The sequence below is a fragment of the Rattus norvegicus genome, chromosome 6 (genome assembly GCF_021556685.1).
Source record: "Rattus norvegicus strain SHRSP/BbbUtx chromosome 6, alternate assembly SHRSP_T2T, whole genome shotgun sequence".
NCBI lineage: Eukaryota > Metazoa > Chordata > Mammalia > Rodentia > Muridae > Rattus > Rattus norvegicus.
The window spans coordinates 14,458,535-14,483,636 of record NC_141539.1 but is presented as its reverse complement, the minus strand read 5'-3'; the positions used below and the strand labels follow the sequence as shown (position 1 = coordinate 14,483,636).

Below are 25,102 nucleotides of genomic sequence, written 5' to 3'. Positions count from 1 at the left end.
AATGCATCCTGGAGGGCATAGAAAGGCCTCAGGGAGGACGCATGTTGCCCTCGACCTTGAAGAAGCAGGAGATGTCAACCATACTGCCTCTTCTGAAGAATTATTTTGCTAAGTGTACACTTGCCTTCTGTTGGGGACAGTGGAAAAATTACAGGAAGGGATGGTGGTTCCTGTCCTTAAGAAGTGCACAGCTTGTTGGGGAGAGAGCCTGGCACCGCTGAGCCCCTTGGAACTCCGTGTATACAGATGGCTGGTGGGGGATGGGAGAGTTTCATGGTGCGGACTTGGAGACCCAAGCCTTCCAGAGTTTCCACTACTCTCCCGTGTGGAAACCACACGCTCTGTAGAAAAGTTCCTACCTTGCAAAGATGTCTGAACTTAAAAAGAAAGAAAGAAAGAAAGAAAGAAAGAAAGAAAGAAAGAAAGAAAGAGAGAGAGAAAGAGAGAGAGAGAGAAAGAGAGAGAGAGAGAGAGAGAAAGAAAGAAAGAAAGAAAGAAAGGAAGGAAGGAAGGAAGGAAGAAAGGAAGAAAGAAAGAAAGGAAGAAAGAAAGAGGTCCAGGCCTCCATTTTCTACCCCACTGCACAGTTTCATCACCCTGGTTCTGTAAAGCCTGTTAGCTATAGTTTGAGTCGGGGAAGAAGCAAATTGGGGGTGCAAGGAGGTTACCAGCGAGCAGAACTATTTCTCTTCATAATCCATCTGGAACCTGTGGGTCACGAAACACCCATGTAGCCAGCACATGTCCTGAGGTGGGGGATCTGGGGAAGGTGCGCTCTTATAGCCTTGTTCTGCGTTGCTTCCTCTCACACTGCTCTGCTCCGTGGCTTTCAGGATCCTTCCGTGTTGTGGCTCGTGGTTTGTTCTCTCCCTCTTACTAGCTGGGTTCCATGCCGTTCTGTTCCTCAGCTTCCCAATGAGATTTTAATCACTGACAACAGGAGTGACATCTCAATTCACCTCTTGCTTTCTGAGACACGCAAAGAACTTGGACCACAGTTACCTGTAAAGGGGGCTTAACATAAAACCTTCCAAGCTCCAGGCAGTTGACTGGAAGGTTAGATGATTCTTGGCTGCGGGGAATGTCTTATACCCTGTGGCTTCCCTAGGATCTCTACCCTTTAGATATCAGTTATGAAGCCCTCTCTGCCAGTCATGACAGTCAGCCTCTAGACAGTCATGTCTTTAGAAATTCTCCAAGTATCCATTGTGAAGGAAGATCCCTCCCATGTTAAAAGCACTGCTTGGTGCTCCCGTTTGGCCATGCTTCAGACCCTTAGTACCACACAGCGCAGTAGATGTTCGGTGAGCAGTGACGCTTTCACTCCTAACTCACCTAGCACTTGACACAGGTCTGATGAGTTTCATGACTCTGAGTTACAGCAGCTCAGGGACAGAGTGTGGCTCCTTCAAACTGCCCACACATGCACTAATGGCCTCTCTGTCATTCTCTTACTTGCAGATTGATCTGGAGCCAGAAGGAAAAGTCTACGTGATCATCGATCTCTCGGGATCATCGGGCGAAGGTAGGGTGTGACCTCTTGTCTTGTCTTGTTCTGTTGAGACTTTGTCTGCCGGGTCTCTCCCTTCCCATCTCGGCCAGGACATTATCACGGCGACATTTAATTAGTTGGCATGGTCTAGCAGGAGAAAGGTTATTCTGAAGATGTTATAGCTGTGTACCAAATAGGAGTCAGCCATCTGTTACCGGTGGAGCGGAAGGAGGTTTCGGACTTGCTGAGAGGCCAGTAACACGGGCATTTCCAAGTGCTATGTGCAGGGCAGGTGCCGACAGAGAGGCTCCCTCTCCCAGGAGGCGTCTGTGGGGTTTACGCTGTGCGTGGTGAGAAGGAAGTAAAACCAGTTGGCCTAACGGTATTCAGGAAGGAAACAAGCGAGGTGTCAGACTTTAAAGTCTTACTTTTTTGCATCATTTCTCCTAGTTATTTAAAAGGCCACTGAAGCTGAATGGATGAGACAACATATCGATTTTTTTCTCTGATGTTTATATGTTTCTTCTTTCTTCTTTTTATATCCTCTTCTTTTGATTCCTTTCTTCTTTGCTCACTTACTGTGTTTTAAGTGCAGAAGTCTAAGTGTGGTGAAGACCAGATGATCAGGGTGAAAGGGAAGGCAAGAAAATGCAGACACGAGCAAAGCGGTCAGTTATGGCAGACCAGAAGGAGACCGAAAAGTGTTTACTGGCCTCGTCGTTCCTCTCTCTCTGTGGGCAGGGAGGCAGAACAGTTGGTGTTAGTGGCGTGGCAGAGAGATTGAGAGAGAGTCACTGCTTTCCTTTAGAGGTTGAGGGAAAGAAATAGTGTTTGGGGTCTATGTCCCCAAGTGAGAGGTGGGGAGTACTGTCCTACAGCTCTTCTGCCTGGAAAACTTGGTCCTTTCACAGACTCACAACATGTTGTAAGCACAGAATCAGAAACTTGTGTGTGCGCGTGCACACAGCCTCTAGGTAGAGACTCTGTGGGGAGGAAACATATAAGGTCAAAGGCTCTAAGCCAGTGGGTCTCAACCTGTGGGTTGAGGTCTAAATATCAGACATCCTGCATATCAGATATTTACATCATGATTCCTAACAGTAGCAAGATTACAGTTATGAAATATCAATGAAATAGTTTCTATGGCCGGGGGTCACCACAATATGAGGGACTGTTTTAAAGGGTCACAGCATTCAGAGGGTTGAGAACACTGTTCTAAGCAAAGGACCTAAGTGACAGTGGTACCTGATAACTTTATTCGTACTCGGCCTCTACAGGTGTCACAATAATTCAACGGCCATGCACATGTGAGGACCCGACTAGAGCTGAGTCCTCTTTTAATATATTTTGATGATTCGGCTTAGGTTAAAAGCTTTAAGCATCCTTTCAAAATCGGTTTCTTACATATTCGGCTCTGCACTGCAGTTATGTTTGGCAAGCCCAGCTTCCGCCCTCAGTTGTCAGCACTGAACAGCCAAATACGGAATACGTTGCCGGAGAGCTGAGAATTTAACAATGTATAGTATGAGCTACTTGAGACCTACAAAAAATAAAGTAAACTAAACCAGCCATGACAAGAAAAGGCTGCCTATCCCGGCACAGGCGGTAAATGCCCAAGCTCTCGCCTGCTCTGGAGGCTGAGGCGGGACAATGTCTTGAGCACAAGAGATTAGGGCCAGTCCGAAATTTAAGGAAAAAATAATAAAGCAAACAAAGAATTGAAGGCTCGTAGTTGCCTTAAATTAATTTTTTTTAGCATAGGATGAGAGCCCGGCTTATCAGACTTGAGCATCCTGATTGTAGATGTTGGAAAAATGTTTGATAAACAAAAATCAATTTCTTTTTTCCTGTTCTTTCCCTAACCTTAATTAAACATGTATTTCCTGTGCCAAGACGCTGGGCAAACCAATGGCAGGCTTGAATTATTTTCTTTCTCCTCAAAAAGATTAACGACTTACAAAATTATAAACAATGTTTTTTTTACATTAGAGAGAAAGGAGATGGACAATGAGTGAATAAATAAATCAGAAGCAATTGATTTTTTTTCTTCTTGCTTCTACGCTTTATTGCATGTGAATAACCGAAGCGATTTTCATTGGGCTAAATTCTGAGTCTTTTTTTCTTAATCTCTTTCATCTAAAGAAAATAGAGTTTACTTTAGAAACGCTGACACATGCCAGGCTCTCTAAAGTGCTAGCATGTGTTGCTCTGGAGCAAAGAGGACTCTAGTTTTTCTCCGCTGTTCCTGGACTCGGGACTCCCTTCTGGGAGTGGTGGGCGGGCGCTCTGAAATTCTGTGTCCTGCTCCATTTGTATCATGCCCTTCTGTTCTGCCAGTCCTTGCCCTGGCCTGAGAGGGCTTTCCGTCTGGAGGTGGTTTTGGTTGCATAAGGATTGTGAGGCTGAAAAAGAGACTCAGACAGGGATGAACCAGCTGACCACCCGCCCGAGAGACGTCCCAGAGAAACTCAATTGTCACGCTACCCTACTGCACTACAGACGGTAGACTCCACTCACCGGTCTTTGCCCACACCCTTTCTTGGGTGCAGATGCTAATTGCATTCTGTGATTGAACTCGAGGAGAGTTGGAATGAGAGGCCTGATGGAGGTTTCACTGCTCCTTTAATTCTGCCACCAGCAACATTTCAGTGACCCTGTCTCCCTGCTCCAGCCCCACCCATGGGAAAAACATATTTGTGGACATTACACACACTTTACAACACACGCAAACTCCAGAGAGTGCATAGAAAGGTATGGGAGTGGCAGTGTGAAAACACCCCCTTCTTCTAGGGTGTTCCAAAGGGCTCTTTTTCTTGCTAACATGCTGTTAGGAAGTTTGTGTGCTTACATCCGCTGGAGCAGGATATAATGTGATTTCTAACTGTCTAATGAAATTCCACCACTTGGACATCCTGTGCAGGTCACCATAATGGGATTTGGCTAGTGTGTGCTTTGACTAAACCAGGGAACTTGTTCCCAGATGTAAAGGGTCAGGCCTGATGACACTGAAGCTCGCTTCCGGTCCCATGATGCTCTTCTTCGGTGTAATTTGAACAGGCATCTGTTGGAGCTTGTGGCCAAGGAGGGGGGTGATACTGCAGGTGATAGAAGGAGCCGAAAGAAATGGACCCTTTTTGGCATGTGTTGTCCCAGATATTTTTGTGTGAGCCCCAGTCTGGAGCATTCCTTAGTTTGGTTTTCAGCATGAATAACAACCATTTGGCTCCCTGGTAAGCCAGGCACCTTTGGCTCACCAGGTAATTAGGTCAAAGCTCCGGTAACAGAAGTATAAATAGCAACTTAATTCTCAAATTGCGAATGTGTTTCTTGCCACGTAATAAGTTACCGTTTCTGCCTTTACTATCACTGGCCATTCACATTCGTTAGAACAGTGGAGCAATACAGCATCGTTTACAGAACCCCTGGATGGGAGCTGCTTAGGGCCTGAGCTGTGCAGTCTCCTCCCTCTGCTTTGCAGTCAGGGGCAGTGGTCATCTCAGAATGTTCTCAGAGTCTATAAACTGCAGTAGAAATCTCACAAAGTCAGCCTCATTGGCCGTCTGCAGACATCCCATGTCTGCAACCGTATACAGAATCCACAACATGAAGTACAATTGAATCTGGCCCCAGGGGATTATGCCTTGTGGAAGTGGAAGCTGAGAAGCGGAAAGCAGTGCCCACCTACCCTGCTCTCTGCAGTCACATGATATGATGAGCCTGGTGCCTTCTCTAGGAAAGAGTGTGGGCCTAGGCATCCACCCGGCCTGGCTTGAACTCCTGTCTCTTATGCATGCCAGCTTAACTTCAGATTCCTCACCCAGAAGATGGGGCAACACTATGAAATTTCATTTGGACTTTGTTTGGGAGACTCCATTCTTGTCCCTCATAAGCCTCATTCAGACTGAAGTAACCCTGCCAAAGGGACTAGAGAGGGGTCATGGTAAGGACAAGGTCTTGGGACAGTGTTCGTGCAAAGGTGCTCAGTACATACTCAGAGACTGGAGACCCGAGAGCAGAGTTCATCAGAGTCACCTAGAGCAGCTCGGAGGCTCTTCAGGGAGTGGTAGGAGGGCGAACATTCTGACTCTGGCTGTGGAGTGCTCGGGAGCAGGGCAAGGGACGAACTTGCTGCTTATAGAACGTGTGGACGTGTGCCAGGTCTGAGAGATTACTTCCTGCAGCATTGAAGCCCAGCTGTTCATTCTGCCTCTGCATCTTTCTTCCTTACCTCCCCCACCCCCCAAGTACAGCAATCCCCAGCCAGACACTGCAGCATCCCAGGGCCACTGGTTTGTGTCCTGAGCACGTTAATGCTAACAGCAGCTCCTGTTGGAGCCTGGCTCCTCCGTTGCCGCTCGGTGCAGGCTGAGAACACGTGGTCTCCAGGCTCTCGCTGGCCCTGGATAAAGCCCTTCATCTGTTTGAGGACAGTTCTTAAATCTCTCTTCTTCAGGCAGAATCCATCAAATCCTTTTGAAAATCTTGCTCCTCTTTGCAGCTTTCTGCTGGCCCCTCCCCTCCACCCCCCTCCACCCCCAGTTGCTCCAGAAGACAGATTTGATGAAGGTAACTCTGCTCGGCTCTGGAAAGACATATCTGTCAGGGCCCTGAGGAGGAGGTTGTCAACATGGAAATGACCTCCTGTTGCTAGTGTTACTGTTATATTTTCCCTCAGAAAGCTTTTAATAGGAACATAAAGCCAAAGTTCTTAGCTTTCAGTCCAAAGGTGGTCCTGGAGTCCCTTTCATGAACAGACAGATCTGTTGTTTTATTCTCTTTTCTATTCTGTGTTTTTCTTTCTTTTCTTTCCTTTTGTTTTTTTAATTGTCTGTTTCAGGAATGGCTTGGCGCCTCTCCAGCTGTCTGTAATGTGGGCCCATGAGCAGGTTCTGGTTTGAAACTGGACCTGGCATAAATCAAGGACAATGATCTTTCCTACTGCCCTGCTCTGTTGGAGACACTGGGGTCTTATGTTCATGGCAGGCCTTCAAACATTGCCCTTAGGGTGAGGCCCTGGCTCTGCCACAGGGTAGGGAATCTCAACAGCATCCCCTGGTGCCAAAGCCCTTCTGAAGAACTCCGCTTTTCCTAAATCCCATGTCATTTGATCAGGTAGAGTCTGGTCGTCACAGAGTTTTAACTCTTACTCCTTTGGGCTGCCTACCCAAATGAAGGACATTCACCAATTCATCTCAAGAAAACAGGAAGTGGGACAAGAAGGGGAAAATGGAAGATGATATTCCCAAGAATCGGAGCATTGGTTTCAACCAGGAATGGATGTCTTGTAGGAGGAAGGCATCAAAGACTAACGCATTCACATTGAGTATCAGTCACCAGGGAGGAAAGTGGGACTGGAATAACCCAGCAGTACTTCAAGGGAGCTGTGGCACTTATTCTAGAAAGAAAAGGTAGATGGGACCTCAGAGAGCCAGAGGGAGAGGCGTTGTGAGCTGGGGGAGTCCTGTTACCATTATCTAAGAGGGCTTAGAGACTTTCATATTCAGTAATGGCAGGATAAATAAGGTAGACAGAGTGTGTACTCTCTGGGAGCATCCAAATAAAAAGATAGTTATTGGTAGTGCAAGCCAAAATTGTCATGCTATGCAAGCAAGGAAAATGGGATGCCATAAATGATTAATCCATGTTGGAAAGTTGATGGCGGTTGTTCTGCAAAATCTTCATGGTCAAGGCCTCTGTCTCACTAAGATCTCCAAGGAGGAAGGGAGCGTTCCAGGTCAAATGTAATCACATCCAGAACATTGGGTAGAGGCCTGTTGTAACCATGGCACGGAGGTATTTAGAAGATTGTTCAAAGAAAGGCATCTCTCCATGGCTTTTTCTAGATTCTCTCTTTCCCCAGATAGGCACCTGGTAAAGTCCTATAGTAATCACACCACCCTCTTCAGCCTCTCGGCCTCCTCCTCCTCTTCTTCCTTTTTTCACAGGATTGATAAAATAAACTCCTGCTCTCAAGCCTGCTAGGCAAGGTGGTCCACCACTGAGCTATGTCCACAGTCTTTCTTGGGTGCCCCAAATTAAGCCCAACATCCCCACATCTTCTCTTTGAGTTTTTGTTCAGTTTTGAACATGAAACAACACACAGGATGTTAATAGGCTTTCCCACCTTTCCTAAGCCATATTCAGCTGTAAGGTGCTGGCCCATCTCCTCTGTGGGATGTCCCTTAATCAAGAGGATTCTGGTCATGTTCACCACATGCTCCCTAGACATCTGTGGGTGTATCAGACTTTACAGAAGTGAACTGAGGTCAGGAAATAAAGATGACAACATTCAGATGTTCAAAAACATTGATCTTTTTATCTATACTCTTCACTGGCAACACTCACCCTGGTATAACTGCTTGCCACTCTGACACACATGCCCAGGGCGTATATCTTTTACTGTCTAGATGTGGAGGTCCATCTGTGCCATGATGGAATCAGTGCTTATTGCTAGAGGTGATTGCCTGTGTGGATGACAATGGAAAACTCCATGAGCACCCACCCCTGTCAAGGAGTTCTTATATCCCAAAGAGCCTTGGTTGAAATGCTTGATGAGAAATAAGCCAAGAAGCCCCCCCCCCCATTTCCTTCTAATTGGTCTCTAGAAGCACAGAAGTTCCTCTGAAATGAATCCCTCGTGGTTAACCTCACCAAATGCCAGTCATTAGCAGACAAAACCAGGGTTGAACCCAGAGAAACTGGGGAGCGTCTCTCTGCAAGCCTCCTTCCTGTCTGCCATTTTGTGGGGGTGGTTGTATGTTTTCTGTTGACTTGGTGCTTGTTTTACTCCTGGTCTAACTGCAGAAGGGATGTGGTATGGAAGAAACACACATAGAGAAGGGTTGGCTTAAGATAGTTCCTTAGTGAAGACGTGGTTCCTTCCTCTCCTCCCGAGCCCTCTCAGTCTGTCTGTGTTGTTGGGTATCACGTCCATGTCCATATCTTATAAAGGAGAGTTTGGGGAAAATCATGTGTGCAGCGCAGATCATAGTTGGTTGAAATGGCCCATAATTGAATCATTTACTGTTGTTAATGTCCTCGTGACTTGGCTCAAAAGAAAAGGCTATTTCTATCCATCTAACCTAATTTAGAGAGTTGTCTTTCTGTACCAATTATTCTATTCTTTTATCTCCTTGAAACCAGCCAGTGCTGACAGTTTTATTGATGTTACTTATTACCTGGCTTTGTTGGAACCCTCACATTTTCACAACCAAACACATTTGCCATCATTAATCCAGGGCAACGCCAAGGCTTTTATCTTCCTCTTTTATTGTAAACCTTCAGTTGAGCTTGTGTAGACTGAGGACACACACACACACACACACACACACACACACACACACACACACAGGCACGCACAGGCACGCATAACACATATAATCTCCTTTACTCACTCTTCCCCAAAGTTTCAAAGGAATTCATTAGTGGAAGCCACGAGTGCCTACAACAGAGGGGACATCACCATTGTTACTGCTAGTGTCAGGAGTGAGACAGATTAGAAGGCCAGGGAAGGAGGTCTGACCCACTGGCAGTCACTTGCTCTCTGTTGGTACCAGCTGGGCAGAAGATACCAAAGACAGTGAAACCACCACTCTATGTGTATCTGATCAAGCATGGGACAAGAAGTCACAGTTACTAAATCAACAGTTGCCACCAGAAACACCACACTAGGAATGTAGCAAGCAGGGCTGGCAAGGAAAAGCCATGGCTCCGTGGAATGGAGCTGCTGAGGGTCTTTCAGTCCATGCTAATGGCTACTAGGCCTGCCTACCTTTCTATCAGGAGTATGGAGTCCTTACTAAAGGCCCCGTGTAAGGAAACCTCTAATTTTAATGCATCTCATTGAATATTAGAGGGGTCTCTTGAACATATAAGTAAATGTGTAGACAGCGTTGATCCTGTGGCTCCTTTTCCTTACATCTGTGGGTATTTAGTGGATCATTTCTCTCTGTCAGGGATTTCCGGAGCCTGCTGTAATCCCTAGCCAGAAACAAGTCATCGTCCCTCTGTACAAGGGAACCGTCGCATTCCCACCTGACTCCTTCTGTATTATTCCTAAGTAGTTCTAAATAGCTCATATACATACATTTTAAACTAGACAAGAAAATTTTCTCCCTTCTCAAATTTTTTTATCCCTTCCCCAGAGATGACCTCTGTTCCCAGTGTATGGTGTCATCACAAAGACATTTTCTATATACACACACAGGCCGGGTGGGAGAGCTGGGGAGACTCGAATGTAATCTTCAAGGAATTTGTTTTATTGCTCCCTTCTGTGTCTCAGGACTGAATAGAGGACCTGGTATACATTGGGTATATGACAGCTACATGTCTGTATAGATCAGATAGATTCCTGATATGGAACATTTGGTGAATCAGGTCCTAGCACGGATCACCTTGGGCAGTAGCTCTGTTCCCTCAACCAAGGAAGGAGAACATAGTATCTATTATCATTGCATTTTAGGCTAGCCATGTGGCTTGAAGGAAATCACTCTAGAGCAATGCTAGTGGCCGCCATTTATTGACCCTCTGCTCAGGGGAGAGACCTCAGTGGGGGAGAGCCTTACTGCTGGCCCCACTGTACCCGTTTCCACCAATAGCCGCAATAGAGCATTGTGCTTCCTGGCCTATTCTTTGCCTCCTTCTATCAGAAGAAATTGAGCTCCCGCAAGTAGGGGCAAGCTTGTTACCTCTGCATGTCTAGGCCTTAGATACTCAAGAGAAGAAGATAAATGGTGCTTCCAATGAGGGAAACTGAGGAGGAATAGGATAGAAGGGAGACATTGGCTCTCATCTCTGTATGTGGGCTACACAAGATCAACAGAGAACAAGTGGCTGCCAGTGGACCAGGCCTCCTTCCTGGGTCTTCCAGTTGGTCTGTCTCTGACACTAACAAGAACAGTGATGTGCGGTGCAAAGGGATGTTGTCTCTGCTACAGAAGCCACCACTAGTGAATTGCTTTGAAACTGTGGGAAAGAGTGAGTTCAAGGGAAATTACCTTCACTTAAGTTAGGGTTTGCACACAAGTGTGTGTGTGTGTGTGTGTGTGTGATTGGACTCTTCATTTTAGTTCCTCTTTTACAATGAGCTAATTTCATGGTTTACCAATACATACAACAAGTGTATATAGAGCTCAGCATAGCGCCTCACACCTTTAATCCCAGTGCTGGGGAGGCAAAGGCAGACAGACATCTATGAGTTCAAGGTCAGTCTGCTCCACATAACAAGACTAGGCCATCTATGCCTATGTACTAAAACCCTGTCTCAAACAAAACAAAACAATTGTACACTCTGAGTCCAACATCTGCTGGGTACCAGTGGAAAAGGCAGAGGTCTGGAGAATGTCTGGCAACACACCACATAGTCTATTTGGGCCAGGTGGTCTTCTCTGTGCACGAGGTGGGGATGTACTGTGTAGCTGTTTCCTATATGTTTAAGCCCTCTCTCCTAGAGAGAGGAAGGAGGTTCATATGACTCTGGAAGTAAACATACAAAACCCAGGAAGTAAACAAAACTTATCAGGCTCAGGGAGCTTTCAAAACTTACAAAAGTCACAAAGGTTCTGTCCAGTTTTATATTAACAACAATAAGGGCAGAGGGAGACTGTGCTACTGCAGGGGTTGCCACACATCGTGTTGGAGTTCCACAGACCTGGCTTTTGTTAGCCTTTGGTGACAAAAGTGGGATTGCAAGAGAAAGGGAGTGTTCAAGACAGAGCGCTATATAGAGACTATTATTTATATCCAAATGGATGTCTGTGGGTTTTCTCATTTCTTCTTTACATCCAGGGGAAACGAGGCTTACAGAGTTTAAGCCTGAATCAGTCAGAGATGCTAGGAAAATGACGTGGGCTGGGGATGGGGCTAGTGATTCCATGTGGTTGATCAGCTCCAGGAGATGCCATGTTGCTGGTCACCAGACCATACTTTTGAATAACAAGAGACAGTAGTCCCTAGGGTCCCTTCCAAACCATGCTCAGCAGACAGCAATTTTAATAGGAAGTTTCCTAGTTCCTTTCCTTCCCACCTCACGAGTTCACCTGGAAGTCCATCCAGTGCATCCTCTTCGACTCTCAGTTTCTCCTTTCTGGGGAGGGGGCTTCAAAGGTGCTCCGTCGGGATCCACCAGCAGGCCACGTGACTTAAGCAGTCAGCTGAAGAGCAGAGTGGGCAGGCAGTAGCTGTGTTCTCCAGAGCAAGGATAAGAACCAGCCTAGAGCAAGAAGACAAAGCTCTCCACAGCCTTCTGGGACCCACTCATCAGGATATTGGATTTTTTTTTTTGGTTTTGTGTTTGTTTTTCTATAAATACCCCAATGTATTGAGTGCTGCTTGAATTTGATCCCACAGTGCAAATTTTCTCCTGGTTCCTGCGGCTTTAATTAAAGAAACTCACCCAGGGACCTTGCTTAGAACTTACCACTATGTGACCCTTCTCTGATAAGCAGGCTTTCCATGGAAGGAGAGAGTTCGGGGTCAGGGGCAGAGCACGCAGTAGGGGCATAATTTTTACTTCTTCATTAAATAGATGTGTGACTAAATGAAAGTAACTGGCAAGAGTGTCACCTCTAAAGAAAACCATTGGGATAAATAAGGCGTTTGACTGACTTTGCTTTGGATAATAGTTGTTTCGCGCTCCAGTGTACAATCAGTCTCCTGGGTGGGTGTGGACAGAGTGTTTTTAAGCTTTCAGTGCCAGGTACTTATTAGTGGGACTCAAGGCTACCTCACTGCCTCCTCATATTCCAAGGGTTATAATACCCTGGCCCTCCCTGCTCATTCAGTTTTTCTCTTGCCTTTTAAGCCTCAGTGCGGTTGTAAGATTGCCTCCTCTTCAGAGCCTTCCCACACTGGCCCATCCCACCGGCACTTGCTGTCCCATATTTGGCTCAGGCATTCTTTACACCTAGGTCTCCATCCATTTTTATTGTTTGTATTCTGAGGAGTGTTCAGGCAAGGCCCTGTGAGCCCATAAGCTGCAGCCACACACCCTGCGCCAGTCTTTCAAAGGGCAGGGAAAACGAGTGGGTGAAGTAATGGGAAGAGGGATAGACAACCCACCTTAGCATTTGCCTTCAGGGTAGCCATGTTCCCTGAAACCTTAAGGAAAGAGGAGATGTTAGAACTTGGTCTCGAAGCCAGGCACAGTGACTTGTGGCTGTAATTGCTGCTGCCAAAGATCATAAATTCAAGACCAGCCTGGGCCATCCAGGGAAATGCAATCTCAGAACAGCAAAGGTTTGAATGCTATTCAAGGGCCATCTTTGAATGCCTCCAAGTTGCGTGAGCCCCTCCTGTGAAGACTCCTGTGAGTGAAATAAAGGTCTCCTATAGCCCCGCTGTTTGCCTCTCAAACTCTGTCACAGGGCTATGATATCGAGCTTGCTAAAGAGTGGCCCTTTGTGTGCATCCATGCACAGAACCCCTGTGAGAAAGGAACATGGCAACCAACACCGTCATCTCTGAGGGAACTAGCCTTCTGTCGTGATTATTCCTGGGTGCCAGGAAGCAAGTTCATCTCCTCTCAGACGTAGGGAAACTCTTGCCTAGAAGCCATGCTCGTGAGAAGAAACCTGGGTTGCCTCAAGAGTAGGTTGTATTTTGGGGAGCAAGATTCTCACTAGGTGGTGATGGATTGCCCCAAATGGACCAACCACAAGATTGTCTAGAGGAGGTGGGATACCCAGCTCTTCATGCTCATCAAAAACCTAAACTCCCAAAACAACTATCTGTAGAACCTTGTCCTTCAGACACAGCGGCCGTTGTCATGTTGTCATCTCTGTCAGAAGTAGCTGTGACTTCTCAGGAATGACCCTTGGAACTTCATCTGTTGACATCCCTTCAGGGAAGGAGGGCCAGGGAAGAGCCGTTAGACCTTCACCTGATAGCCAAGGGATGTCCCCTTGCACCCCATCTGCATGTGATTCTGCCCTAATTGCAGCAGCCTCGTGGCCTTGGGGGGTTGCTGGAGTAGACAGTAGAGGCTTCGCTGACAGGGAACTCCACCTGTACAGCTCTGTGGGAGTGAGAGTGTTCAGTGCTGTGACTGCCACAAGCGTACCATGCTCCTATAAGCAACTCCTCACCGTGTTCTCAAAGCCAGTGAACTCATTGATTCACCAGATCAGACCCTGACGGAACCATACCGTGATCTGTCGCAGACACCCTACACAGGGTGAGTAGTCACTTATTTGAATCTCCCCAGGAAAAGGTCGAGCGACACCAGCCAATAAGCCAAGCCTGACAGGCAGCCGGACTCAGCCTCCTCGTGCATGAGGAGCCTAGAGCAGCTCTGTAGGAGACGGCACTCCAAGTCTGCACATGACGCTTCTAAAAATACATCTTAAAGCCAGAGGACTAGGACGTGAATAATTGAGTTAAATGCTGTGGTGCAGGATTTCATTACCAGAGAGCTAAAACGCATTAAAATCCTCTCATTATGTCTCATTGTTTGGACACACTCCTTGGTAATATTTCCAATATTTTGTGCTTTTAAAAATGCATATTTTTTTCTTACTTAATCCTGTTGGGGAGCATGTCAACCTGCTTAGATGCTGAGAGGGTCCAGCTGAGACTACAGGGTTTCTGGTTTGTTCCTATTGGCCTTGATTTTTTGAAGTAAGTGGTATCTTAACTTTTCACTGTGCAGATAATGGTCACTTTTTTTTTTTTTTGGTTCTTTTTTTCGGAGCTGGGGACCGAACCCAGGGCCTTGCGCTTCCTAGGTAAGCGCTCTACCACTGAGCTAAATCCCCAGCCCCGGTCACTTTTTTCTTACTGTTTTTATTTTTAACTTTTAGAAAAAAGTTATGAAGCAATTTAGTATTTCCGTAGGTGTGCAAACACATATAGTCTAAGCTATGCTAAATCTGCCTCAGTTGGTCCTGCCATACCTGCATGATCTCAGGCTGTGTAGGATGCAGCCAGGCTTAGGATATATTTGTATACTAAGGGATGGCTCTTGTTCACGTGAACAGCTAGGCTGAAGGGTTTTAACAGCTTGGCAGCTAAAAGCCGGCCGTAGAATGTTCCTGCCTGCTCACGGTTGTGTGTGCATTTGGCCCACGTGCTGCTTGAAGGTTAAATGGGTCAAAGTCAAGAATTGCCTGCCATGGGTGGGTTTGGGGTCACTGGGGTTGCTGTCACAGCCTCTGGGACTTGGAAGACAGACTTCGCCTGCTTAATTACAGAGGCCCTTCCAGCTGCTTGACCTCTTCCTGCCTGTAATTATAGCTCAGAAGCCACTCCACTGCCAGGTTAACCAGAAGCACCTAGGTCTGCCTGAAGAGGTGTCTTGTCATCGCTTTCTCTCTTTTTAAATTTTGAACCTTTAGAAACGTAAATCAAACCATGGCCCTTTAAATCGAAATTTTCCTTCCTGCAGTCCACAGTCCCCCTTGTTTTAGAAAACTACCAATCAAACAAAGCTTTTTCTTTTTAATTGCTTTTGTCCCTAACTCACTGGCCTTGCCCACCCCTCTGACTTCAGTTCTGTAGACACTACTATGCGATGCCTCAGGCGAGAAGATCCAGCTAAGGAAAAGCCCACCGCCCACTGTTTTGCATCCCCTGTGCTGATTGTGTTTGAACCTTTCCTCCCCATTATGACCTGTATCTTGTGTTAATTCTTTTCTTGTAATTATTTATGGTTTATCTGCCTAGGCACATACGTTCTTAAACAGTGGGTTGCTTGTTTTGAACTTTGTTTAAATACTTTGTATCAGTGCTCTGTGGTTCATTTAGCATAGCACTTCCTGGTTCGTGCCCTTTGGAGCGTGTTGCTATTGCTGGCCGGTTTCTGTTTCTGTGTTTTACTGCATTGTATGATTATGTCAAATTCATTCATCTATTCTTCCCTTTGTGGGCATAGCAGGATTTTCCTGTAAAGGACTATGCTGTATTTGGGCACACTTGAACACAACTGCAGTCTCTTTAGGTTATTTTCCAGGGGACTGATTTGATAATTCCGTAGATGCGTGAATACCATGGTAAAACGTTTTTATACCAATTGATGCTGATAGATGGATTTACAAAATATCTATTTGCTTTATGTCTTCTTAATAGTTAATAATACAATTAAAATATTATTTATTTTGTTTATGTGAGCATTTTATCTGCATATATGTCTGTGTATCGTGTGCATACCTAGTGTCTGTGGAGGCCAGAAGAAGGCACTGCGTCTCCTAAACTTACAGATGGTCGTGAGCCACCGCGTGGGTCCTGGGAATTGAACCCATGTCCTCTGGAAGAGCAGCCAGTGCTTTTAATCACTGAGTCGTCTATATTATCAGATTTTAAAATTGCCATTATAGTTTTAATTTTTTATTACTTTTTGCACATGAATGAATTTGATTTTGGTCAAACCCACCCTTCTCTTCTCTTCCAACTCCTCCCATGTCCCTCTCACTATCTTTTCCCAACTTCACATCACACTATCACACACAAACGCATGCGTGCGCGTGCGTGTGCACACATACACACATACACACACATATAAGCAGAACACACACATACACACACATATAAGCAGAACACACACACATACACACACATATAAGCAGAACACACACACATACACACACATATAAGCAGAACACACACACACACACACAGAGTTAAATGTTGCACACATGCGTGGTGATATGAGGCTGCAGCGGGGGGCGCCAGCACTGAAGAGAACTAGATGACCTTCTCTTGCCTGGCAGCTGTCAAGTGTGTGCAGGTTTTCAACTAGGGCTGGAGCCTTGTGAGCCCTTCATCATCCACGCTGGCGTACTGGTGAGCCGGGCCCTGTGCCGGCCGTGTGTAGACACCACTGCTGTAGAGAGTTGATGAGTGCGCTGCCTGTCATGTCCAGTACAGGCTCTTCTCTAGCATCTTCCTGAACTCACCCAGTCTGGCTGTGGCCCCCATGACATCTCCTCAGTAAATGTCTGGGGGATGTGACACAGATGATGCTTTAGTGATGAACACTTTACCGTCACTTATTCTCTCCACTTTGATCATTTGTGTTGCTCTGTGTAAACGTCCATCCATCGGCTTCTCTGCTAAAGGGTGGAGCTAGACTAATCTACTGGTACGAGGTTAAATATCTAGAAGGCGGTTGGATACGACATCAGTTCAGCACAATGACAGTAGAGTCCATGATCTGTCTACCCATGTCTCAGTTTACAGCACCAGGCCCGAACTTCCTCCTGTTGAGAGGCCTTAAATCTAGTCAGACAGCCATTGGATGCCCTACACCACCCTGAGACGTCTGTGCTACTATTACGCCAATGGCCATGGTTCACCTGGTGTTCACAGTAGGGTTAGGCTGCCAGCACCTTATCTGGAGATCTCAGTCACTCACATAGACCTTTGCAGTCTTCCAGATAAGGCCATTGTGATTTCTCCAAGCCCTGTGACCGAAGTGTAAATATAGTGTCTTCAGCAATAACCTCTTACCTCAAGTTCTGGTGGACAACCAAGTTCAGTAGAAACAATCTGCAGTGTTAGTGGGATCTCTTGGACCCCTCTGACCAATAGCTTGAAAGGAGATAACCTGTGTCTGGGGGTGAGCTTTCTGTTTGATGGCGAGTGGTTCCTTAAGAGGAGCTTTATACTTCTATGTGGAAGAAATTCTGCTCTCCAGTGCAGTTTTGATGGGCCACTTCTGATGATCGGTGATACTGAGAGTCCTCAGAAGCCTGCAGGGTTTGTCCCTGCCTCGCAAATGCCTGTTCACTCCTCTTGTATATGTTTTTGTCTGTCTTTGTCTGCTTCTCCCAGTTCTGGACATAGTTCTAAGAGCCACCAATACCTCTCCCTGGCTTGTGGTTAATGGGTTCATTCTCACTGTGGTCATCTGATACACAGACATTCAAAGTATGAAGCTTGGAGGATCTTGAACAAAACATTTCACATGCTTGGGCTTCCAAACATTCGTCAGTGTATTACTACTCTGCTAAGTCACATAGTTATAACGTCCCAATGAACAGATGTGCAAGAAAGCTTGTTTGAAAGTAAAGCCTGCTCCCCTCTCTCCCCCCAACCCCGGCCAGATTTCTTCCCACATCCCCACACTGCCTCCATTTTTATACCCAATTCACTTCTGGAACGGTAGTCGTTGGAGTTGTGGTTTATGTTTTATTTAGTGCTCTGTGAAATTGTTTGCCCCCTGCAATGTAAGCTCTCAAAGATAATTTTATCTGACGTGTTTTATCATTCTTTCCTAGAAACATGGCACACAGTAGGTGCTCAACAAATGTTTCTTCAGTGAGTAATGGAGTCAGTTGTGTCAGCAGAGGCCATGTTATCATAGCTGTGACATCATGCAAATGCCGCCTGCAGCCATTGTTCTCCTTGCAGCCTCATACAGCAGTCAGTCAGTACCTCTCTGGCCCTTCCTCTTCCAGAGTGGAGGAGAATTGCGCCCTTGGGAGCAGAGAGCTCAGTGTTTAGACTTGTAGCGAGGGCCCCCTGATGGGCTGGCACTCCTCTAAGGACAGATTCCCAGGGTGAGACCAAAATTTCCCAGGCTATTTTCTTTGCCCTTCTCTACAGTAGCTGTCAAGACTGCTGCTTTTACAAACCCCATTGGCTTTTGCCTTGTTGCTATAGAAACCGGAGCTGGTCGTTGGAGGAAAATGTGTACTTTTTGAGCCCTAGGAAGGGAGACTGTTGTGGAGTTAGCTGTAGGTGGGAACAGCCGAAGATGGTCTCCCCCGGAAGTGCTTCTGAGGCCCTGCCCTCTTGAGGGCCTCCCCTCCAGAGAGCTGTGACTTGCCATGATGCATACTTGGGGAGCTGGCTCAGTTTGTGGAGCTGTGGGGCTCCCTGGCAGGCATCCAGCCCTCCACAGAACATCTGGGAAGCTTTGGCCCCGCCCCGTGCCAAAGCCGCTGGGCCCCAGAGACAGGGATCAATGACCTCTTCTTGGCCTGCTCCTTAACCTGTGTCCCAGACAAGTGTTTTTCTGGGAACTAGGAAGGCTGATCCTTGATGCCAAACTCTCCCTTCTGATTAAAGGGTGGGGACAGAAACAGGCTCAGGCTTGGAGCACGCCTGAGGAGAATTCGGCTTTTCAGGAAATCAGAAATGAATTCGGGGAGTCTCACTTCTTCGCCCACAGCAAACAGCCCTTTGAACTGCTGAAGCTACTGCCAGCTCTCTTGACCTGGGGGGCCGGGTTCGCCCGAGTCTGAAGACTAATTAGGTTCTGTCCACTGCAGGCAACCCTGCCACCTCTGAAGGTCATCCTGAGAAGGTGCGTGGTGACCTGTTAATGCACAGAATTTATAGCACACTGGGTGTGTTGAAGACAGTGAAGGGAACTGGTGTGTAGTCGACTGGAAGTGAATATACCACAGAATGGCCTGCTCTGGACACACACACACACACACACACAGACACACACACACACAGAGCGAGAGCGAGAGCGAGAGCAAGAGCGAGAGCGAGAGGAGAGAAGTGCCCTCAGCCTATCCCTTAATGATAAATGGCCTCTTTGTACTTGAGGTCAGATACCTAAGAGCAACTTATTTTCAGTGTCATGAAACATATATATATATATATATATATGTATATATATATATATACATACATACATATACATATATATATCCCATTTTCATAAAAAGAAATGTGTGGATGTTTATGAGTACACACATCTCTGACCTTTACACTGGCCCCTTTAGACTGGCATTTCATTTTTTCCCAAATATCGTAGCGTTCTGTGAGGGAGTTACATCTTTCTTCCCATAATCTGCAGCTTCAATCAATGAATCTCGAAATAAATGGGCATCCAGAGGGGACAAGGTACATACGCTTGTTGTGAGTCTGGGTGTCAGATAAACCTAGGACACAGTCAAAGGCTTGAGGGCTAGATGAAGGGTCCTGACAAGGACAGGTGACTGACTACATGCCTGTTGGGGCCTGGTGTCACCTCCAGCCTCCTACAATTTTAACCTGCCTTGGTAGGGAGGCTCCTGAAGACAGGGATGAAGCAGTTGAGTTTCTTTTGGAGGGACTGTCCTTCGCCTGAAACACATGGGGAGCTCCGGAGCTGGGCATGCTGTTCCTCAGGGATCCTTGATCTGAAACCCAGGGTGGCCCGCTTTGAGGTGACGTTTCCTGATTCTGTCAGTGGCAGCGGTGAAAGCCAGCCTTAGGTAGAAGAGGGATCTGAGGCCCTGAAGGCAGCTAGCCAGGAGGAGAGACATGGCTGCCTGGTAGACATGGTTCTTCCCCTCACAGGACTTCATTCTCCACACCGTACCTGCTTTCCAAGTGTTAGAATAGGGCCCTTCTATGTCACACTGTTGACCTAATGGGCTGAACCCTCTGACATTGCCTGCAAACCGTTCTGTATCTCAAGGTAATACTTTAATCAAATAAAGTCCACTGCCTCAGAAACATTCGAGACCCCCAGAGCTCAAGCCACCCCCTAACCCTGCAACCTTCTTGTTCTTTTTGGCCCCCTACAGGTTTTGCAATGAAATGCTTGTCACAATAGGCAATTATTTTCCACTTGAAAGAAATGTAAAACGTTGCAGGAGAAATATTTCCAAAATGTAAACTTAGTTGCCTTTTTAAAAGAGAGCGTGCTGGATGTAACTTAGGCGGTGGACGTGTAGACATCTTTTTATGATTATCCGTTACTTGCTTGTAAATCAGAGGGTGCGTGGAGTCTGTCCCTACAACACAGGACCCCAGGCTGTTTCCTCCTTTCTCCCCACCACCCCTAGAGCTTGCTTTCGAATCGTGTGACAACTTAAGGAAGGCTGGGTCTTCTCTGTTGGGAGAAAGTTTTTGCTTTTGTAATCATTGCTGCTGCCGCATGGGAAACTATGTTCTAGGCTCCAGGGCACTGGCTCAGACTCTAGCATCTGGGAGCATCACTTGGAAAGTGGGTACAATGCAGCCTGCTGGGACCCACCCAGAACTAACTGTGATCCTGGGGTTCTGAGGAGAGGCTGGACTTGACCTCAGACTTTCCTTTCCTAAGATATTGTGAGACCTCAGGTCAGGGGAACCAGCTTTGAGGGCCACTTGTAGAGAGGAGTGTTTCTGAAACTGACGTGTATATACCTGCCAGTCGTTTATACACACACAGTCATGTACAAATGCACGTGCACACAGACACACAGATCACACACATGCACCCACACATGAATGCATGCTCGCACACACAGGTTAACATGGGGGGAGTAGTGTGAGTGACGTAGTTGGCCAGCTTGAACATGTGCTGACATCACTGAGTATGTTTTGTTTACAGTCTCAGAGGGTTCAGTTCATGGCTGCTTAGTCCCTAGTGTGTGGGTAAAACATCATGCTTGGCAAGAACATGGTTTAGAGGAGTGAGTTCCCTTCATAGCCAACCAGGAAGTGGATTCTGGGGCACTTGTTAAAATGTGAATCACACCTAAAATGTGTTAGGTCTTGAATCAGAGCCTGAAAGTGACCCAGAGATTCTGCTGGCCTAACCAGCTCCCAGGGGATTCTGATTCTGCAGGGCCCTGGGAAGGGCTTCATATAGAAAGATGTCAAAGCAGTGGTTCAAACCCTGTCAACACTGGAATCAAGATCTCAGTGGAGAAATGAAGAGAAGGAAGAGAAAAGTAGCCTTATCACAGCGTAAACACATGGGCCTCTGAGGTAGAGCCTGGGACCAGGCGTTGTTCTGCAGGTGATCTACATGGGCAGTCTGAGTGGAGAAGCGTGTTCCCAAAACCAAGAGTTTGAATATTAGATTTACTGGTGCTGTGGCTGAAAGGGTCCCTCCAACATTCAGGTGCTACCAACTGAGAGTCCCAAAGGAGGATCCTTTAATCTTTTAAAAGACTGTGAGGGTCCTGGCTCATTCATAGCAATTAGGTCTTTATGAAAGAGGCGCCAGACAACGTTGGGCCGGCTTGCTTTCTGTCTGCTCTGCTCTGTAATACATCACCATGGTCTCCCGACTGAAGCAGAAAGCACTTCTCAGCTGACAACCAAACCCCAAGGGCCCTTGGTCTTGGACTTCCTAGCCTCTAGAATTGTAAGAAAATACTTCTCTAAAAACTCACTAAATCCTGGCAGTTTTGTTATAGCAGAGCAGTGGGCTAAAGCAGCTAGTCATTGGTTTCCAACCGTGGTTTTGCATTTGAACCACCTGGAAAGCTCTAAAAGATAAGGGTGATAAATATCTAGTATTCCTGCAAAATTATTGGCTGTGGGCTGTGGGCATGGCTTACTAGTAAAGCCCTTACCCATCATGCCCAAGGTCCATACGCCTGATACCTGGGACACCCAAACAAAAAATGTATCTGCACTTCCATATACCTAGTAGGGTAACTGAAGGTGACACTGTTGGCTTCTTGCTGTCCAGTATGCATGCCAATAGCCACCTGCGGCTATTTAATTTTGACCATGAAAGGTTTTTAATAAAAAATCAAGTTCCTCCATGATACTGGCCACATTGTTAGCGCTCATTCACATTCGTGTGTGGTGTGGCTCTCGCTGTGGATAGAGAGCATTCCACAGCACTTGCTGGGAACTGTTGTAACTGGGAGTCTGAAGTGAGACTAGCCCGGCCAAGATGGGTAGTGGGTTCTTTCTTCTCTTCTAGTTTTCATATATTTTCAAACGTTTCCATCAATTGGAAAAAGATACCCAGGTATCCAACTAAACCAGAATCCTTCAGGGTGGGATGGAAGCCTGGGTGTTGTTTGGACAGCACCTTGGGTGTTGAGCTTTTGCAGCCATCTCTGTGCTTTGCTGTGTGCCTCTGACCTCTGTGCCTGTGACCTCTGTGACTTGATGGCCTGAGCTTGGGCTTCTTTGGCATGATTGATAAGACTGAAGGTACCTGCCCTGCTCCTCTCAGGCATCAGGTAGAACCCAGAGAGGAAACAGTAGATAGAAATCTGAAAAACACCCAGCACTCTACACACACACACACACACACACACACACACACACACACACACACACACACACACATACACACACACACACACACACACACACACACACACGGGGTTTGTTGCTTTTTCTTCTCCTTCTAAGGTCTGGCTTCCATGAGGCCTCGGAGCACAGTTGCCAAATACAGCTAATAAAAATCCAGGAGGCCCCATTAAGTTGGAATTTTCGGCAAAAGATGAGTAATTTTTCATGTAAGTATGTTCCAAGCAATATTTGAGACATATAGTAAAAATTATTTGTATTTTCTCTGGCAGTTCTTTAGTGGAGCCTTTTTTCCCTGCAGTGCTGGCAGGTTGGGCTCCGGACTTCTCAGTCATTGCTGCCCATATCCAGGCTCTTTTGTTTGGGAATTTCTCTGTTAGCCAGTGCCATGAAAGACATCACATCCACAGGGAGGACGGGACTGAAGTGTGCCTTTAAAACTGCACAGAGCCCAACTCTCCTGTCATTTGAACCTGACTTCTGTACCTCAGGACCATGGCTTTCTTCATGTACCTTGCTCATCAGATTTACAACTGAAGGCTTTGTGGGTGCGCGTGCATGTGCTGGGCAGAACCGTTGTTGTATGTCAGATCATGACTGGTGGTTTGTTCCCTAAGCAAGCAGTGGACTCTCTTTTTATCCTTGACAGGATAAAAACCCCAGCTATAGGGAGGTCACTTTAGGATATATTTGTCAGTATATTATATCTACATGCACAATGCTTGCCCAACTTACATGGACGCCATCTTCAAATCTCACTTTGGTCGTGGTCAGCTTTAACTGCTCAAGTTCCTGTGTTCCAGCTGGAGAGGTGGTTCTCAGTCCGTGCTTCATGTTGAATCTGGGTCCGTAAAGGGAGAAAAGCCTCCGTCCTATTAGGAGTGGTTATCTGGAGCTTGCGTTTTAAGAATTCTCTTGGAAATTCTAGGTCCCAACTTGGCAACAGACCGTCTGTCCTTCTCAGCTACCAGAATTTCATTTCCTGCTGTAAAACAAATCAGCACCTAGCAGTGGGGGTGCACGCCTTTATTACCAGCACTCGGGAGGCAGAGGCAGGCCGATCTCTGAGTTCAAGGCCAGCCTGGTCTACAGAGTGAGTTCCAGGACAGCCAGGGCTACACAAGAAAACTGTCTCAAAAATCAAGACATGGAAAAAGAGAGGAGGGAGGGAGGGAGGGAGGGAGGGTGGGAGAGAGAGAGAGAGAGAGAGAGAGAGAGAGAGAGAGAGAGAGAGAGAGTTTTCTAGGTGAATTTCTTGTTCTTGGGTACCATAGTGATCTGGTGCAATAGATTTACAGTAAGTGCTTGATTGCTTATGTAATGATCTGTCTCCCTACCCCTGAAATTTTGCATTTTAAAGAACTGGTAGAATCTTCAGCTCTGTGGCTTTGGGTCTGTGGTCCTGTGGTCAAGGGTAACAGAAAGGTTTCAGAGGTAATGATCCGAGTCTCGTAACCGAGGCTAAGTTGATACGATTCTTTGGTAAACCCTTCCTAAAGCATTTGAGTAAATACTTTGACTGTAGAAATCATCAAGAATAACTCCAGTTCACTGATAACTTCAGCCTGATGTAGCTGGGACTGAATGTTAGGTGGCGTTGTCCTCGTCATTGTGACCAAGTTCCAGTGAATGCCAACCGTTCGTGTCCGTAGGGAAAAGGGGCTTAGCTGAGGGAGCCAAACCCACGGGGCTCTGTGGTCCCTTCTGAGGGGCTGCAGGCAACACCGCTCGCTGCTGCTAACTACGAAAGCCACGCACGGATGCCAGTGACGACTTAACTCCTGTCTCCCCCTGACCTACATTTATTAGACACTTACTTGTGCCAACCCTTACTGGGCCGAGCCCTTCATCATGGCCACTTACTCCTCAGCTGTCCTGAAGGAACAGATATGGGAGCTCTTCAGGAGCATGCTTAGTAACCGTGCTACTAAGCATGTCCTACACGTGGGCAGCCTCTCTCCAGCCTGTGGTCCATCGTGGTCTTCTCTGTTGGGTCCTTGACCATGAAGCAAGGTATTTGGACCTGCTGTGAACTTCAGGTCCACAGCACCTCTTCAGAAGGACTCTGACTACCTGAGAATTTTTTCTTATAGGAGTGTTAGAGGCTTACTCTACTGTACCTGGGAAGCAGGCCAGGGGTAGGATGGGTGGCTGGGGGCAGGATGGGTGGCTGGGCTGGAGGTAGGGTGGATGGGTAGCCAGGCTGCTGAAAGAGCAACAGGAAGCACTTAGGTGGGGAGAAGGGAAGTGGCCTTAGGACAGGGTCTGTCCGTTTTTTCAAGAACAGTCTTGTGGCATCTCGGTCAGCCATGAGTGTCACACACTGGTATGTCAGGGTGCACTGAGAGGCTGATGTCTTAAAAACATAACTGAATAAAACCACTTCCTCTTCTCTTACTTACACATTTCAACATCAACTATTTGATTGAGGCAGTTAAATTCCTCTTTAATAAGAAAAGGCTCACATTCCATCCCGAGGGGTGGCGTGGGATCTTCATTTCCCTTCTCAGGCATGCAGATAGAGTTTCTTCCTGCCCCTGTGTTTTAGGATCGTGGAAGCAGTTCTGACATAGAGCAGGCATGCATACACCCAGTGTGCAGCTTCTGGAACCACCCACCCTTTGTTCACGTGTGTCTAGCGTCAGCCCACTCTGGCCTCCTCACTTTGGGAGGCTTCTCTAGTGTTCT

The 25,102-nt window shown here is 46.8% G+C and overlaps 1 protein-coding gene across 3 annotated transcripts in view; it reads left to right on the top strand.

Annotated features, from left to right (window-relative positions):
- The window catches only part of Prkce (protein kinase C, epsilon), a 489,745-nt gene that overhangs the window by 186,852 nt on the left and 277,791 nt on the right, over positions 1–25,102 (top strand). For all 3 annotated transcript variants that reach the window (XM_087552363.1, XM_087552364.1, NM_017171.2), the window contains 1 exon segment: positions 1,462–1,525. In XM_087552363.1, the coding sequence (XP_087408489.1) occupies positions 1,462–1,525 (64 nt within the window).